The following is a 2,500-nucleotide window of genomic DNA, read 5'->3' on the forward strand; positions in this document are numbered from 1 at the left end:
CGGAGGCCCCGGAAGGTGATGAAGGATCGCGGGGGGAAGCTGCGGGTGCTCATGGCGCAGAAAGGCTTCTCGTAGTGCCCGGGGGGGCACTCGCAGCGGAACCCCCCGACCAGCAGGTTGACGCAGGTGCCCCCATTGCGGCAGACCCCCGGTGCACAGCGGCCACGGCGGGTGCTGAGCTCGCAGTGCTCCCCTGCAGGGGAGGCACCCTGGTGATGACCCCCAGCACTGGGGCGTCCCTCCATCCCCAGTCCTGGGGTCCCCCCCCACAGAGCATCTCCAAACCCCGCTTATCCCCAGCTCCGTCGCCGTGGCAACCACCTCCTGTCACCATGGCGACTGAGACAACCCCCCCATTGCCCCCTAGACAGCTGGTCCCCCCCACCCTGGGGTCCCTGAGGGTGTCCTTGGTGCCACCACTCCCACAGTGATCACAGTGCCCCCCCCCAAAGCCACACAGGGAGGGGAGCAGATGAACGTGCAGTGGTGGCAGAGTATCCTCTGCATGTCCTCTGCATGTCCCAGAAGTACCCCTTGTGTGTCCCCAAGTGTCCCATGGGTGTCCCTCATGCATGCCTCCCCCCCTGAGGTACCCCTCCTCAGGGATGTTCTGTGAGGAATGCAGTGGAATGGAGGGAGCAGAGGGGATGGTGGAGACAAGGAAGGGACCATGATGGAAGAGGGATGTTGGAAATGGATGCTGGGGGGATGGACTTGGGGGATGAGAGATGTATGTTGGTGGATTGGAAGATCTGGGGGGGATGGATTTGGGGGTATGGATGGATGATGGGGGGATAATGGGGAATGGAAAAGTGATAGAGGATGGAAGAGTGATGGGGGACGGAGAGTGATGGGGGATGGAAGAGTGATGGGGGATGGATGTTGAGAAGATGGATGGATGTTGAGAAGATGGATGGATGTTGAGGGGATGGATGGATGTTGAGGGGATGGGTGGATGTTGAGGGGATGGGTGGATGATGAGGGGATGGACGGATGATGAGGGGATGGACGGATGATGAGGGGATGGACGGATGATGAGGGGATGGACGGATGATGAGGGGATGGGTGGATGATGAGGGGATGGATGAAGCGGGATGGACGGATGACGGGGGATGACAGAGGGCTCTCACCAGTGAAGTCCTCGTGGCACTCGCAGGTGTAGCCACCCTCGTGGCTCCGGCAGCGGCCATTGCTGCCGCAGGGGCTGGAGAAGCAGAGGTCCACCTCCGTCTCGCAGTAGTCACCGGTGAAGCCGGGCGGGCAGCGGCAGCGCAGGCCGGTGACGGGATGGATGGGCCGAAAGAGGACGGTGTCAGAGGCCAGGAAGGGAGCGGAGCTGTCGAACTTGAGGACGGAGACGCAGCGCATGTAGTTCTCGCAGGGCTCACGCAGGCAGATGTTGTCGTCGAAGGGCAGCACGCGCTGTGCGGAGATGGCGGCCAGCAGCGAGCGGTTCAGGTAGAGCCGCTCCTGCAGCTCCTCCGAGGAGAAGAAGCGGGCGCCGCGCGCCGAGGCCGGCAGCCGCACCGACAGGCTGACGTTGAGGATGCGCGCGGCCGCCACGTCCGTGTCTGTCTGGATGTTGAAGAGGACCACGCGGTGCCGGGGGCGGCCAGCACCGCCGCCACCCCCTCCAGGAAGAGGCTGAGCAGGGGAGAGAGGAAGCGCTCCTGGGACATGTCGGCCAGGCGCAGCGTGATGCTGTTGCTCAGCATCTCATCCGTGATCACCGTCACCCGCAGCGTGCACTGCGCCGTGGCGCTGTGGACTCCGTCTGTGGGCAGGATGATGGTTGTGGTCAACACGGTGGCACCCGGCGGGGTGAGCGCCCAACCCGTGGTCACCGTGGTGGCATTTGATGATGATGGCTGTGGGGTGAGCACCCAGTGTGTCGTGGTCACCATGGTGGCACTTGATGATGATGGCTGTGGGGTGAGCACCCAGCGTGTCGTGGTCACCATGGTGACCTCTGATGGTTGTGGTCATGGGGTGAGCGGCCAATTTGTGGTCGCCATGGTGGCACTTGATGATCACAGCCATCGGGTGAGAATCCAACTTGCCACGGTAACCGCAGTGGCACCTGATGATGATGGGCACGGGGTGAACACCCAGCTTGTCGTGGTCACCATGGTGACTTCTGGTGGCCGTGGTCATGGGGTGAACACCCAGCTTGTCGTGGTCACCACGGTGGCACCTAACAGAGGGCGGTGGGGTGACCACCCAACTCACAGTCACCACGGTGGCTCCTGATGGCCACTCAATGCCAACCCAGCTGGTCCCGCTATGGGGTCAGTGCCTGCAATTCCTCCTCCTTGCCGAGTGGCAGAGGGACAGACAGACAGATGGAGGATGGGAAGAGAGTCGTTGGAGGACAGATGGACGGAGAGAGCACGGGGACAGCCCAGGGACCACAGACGGGGGAAGGAGGCTCAGGGGGTGGTGACGGGTGATGGCTGGTGGTGGTGGCCAGGGGCTGGGGGGGGCGTTGCCATGGCGGTGG

The 2,500-nt window shown here is 63.1% G+C and overlaps 1 protein-coding gene across 1 annotated transcript in view; it reads right to left on the bottom strand.

Annotated features, from left to right (window-relative positions):
- Window positions 1–2,500, bottom strand: part of LOC100547657 (cadherin EGF LAG seven-pass G-type receptor 2) — a gene marked incomplete at both ends in the record, with an annotated part of 9,286 nt that overhangs the window by 2,541 nt on the left and 4,245 nt on the right. Inside the window, 3 exon segments of the mRNA XM_031557547.1 lie at window positions 1–193; window positions 1,131–1,610; window positions 1,613–1,774. The exon segment at window positions 1–193 is cut by the window's left edge and continues 2 nt beyond it. Of these exon segments, the coding sequence (XP_031413407.1) occupies window positions 1–193; window positions 1,131–1,610; window positions 1,613–1,774 (835 nt within the window).

Source organism: Meleagris gallopavo, unplaced genomic scaffold, assembly GCF_000146605.3.
Source record: "Meleagris gallopavo isolate NT-WF06-2002-E0010 breed Aviagen turkey brand Nicholas breeding stock unplaced genomic scaffold, Turkey_5.1 ChrUn_random_7180001854197, whole genome shotgun sequence".
NCBI lineage: Eukaryota > Metazoa > Chordata > Aves > Galliformes > Phasianidae > Meleagris > Meleagris gallopavo.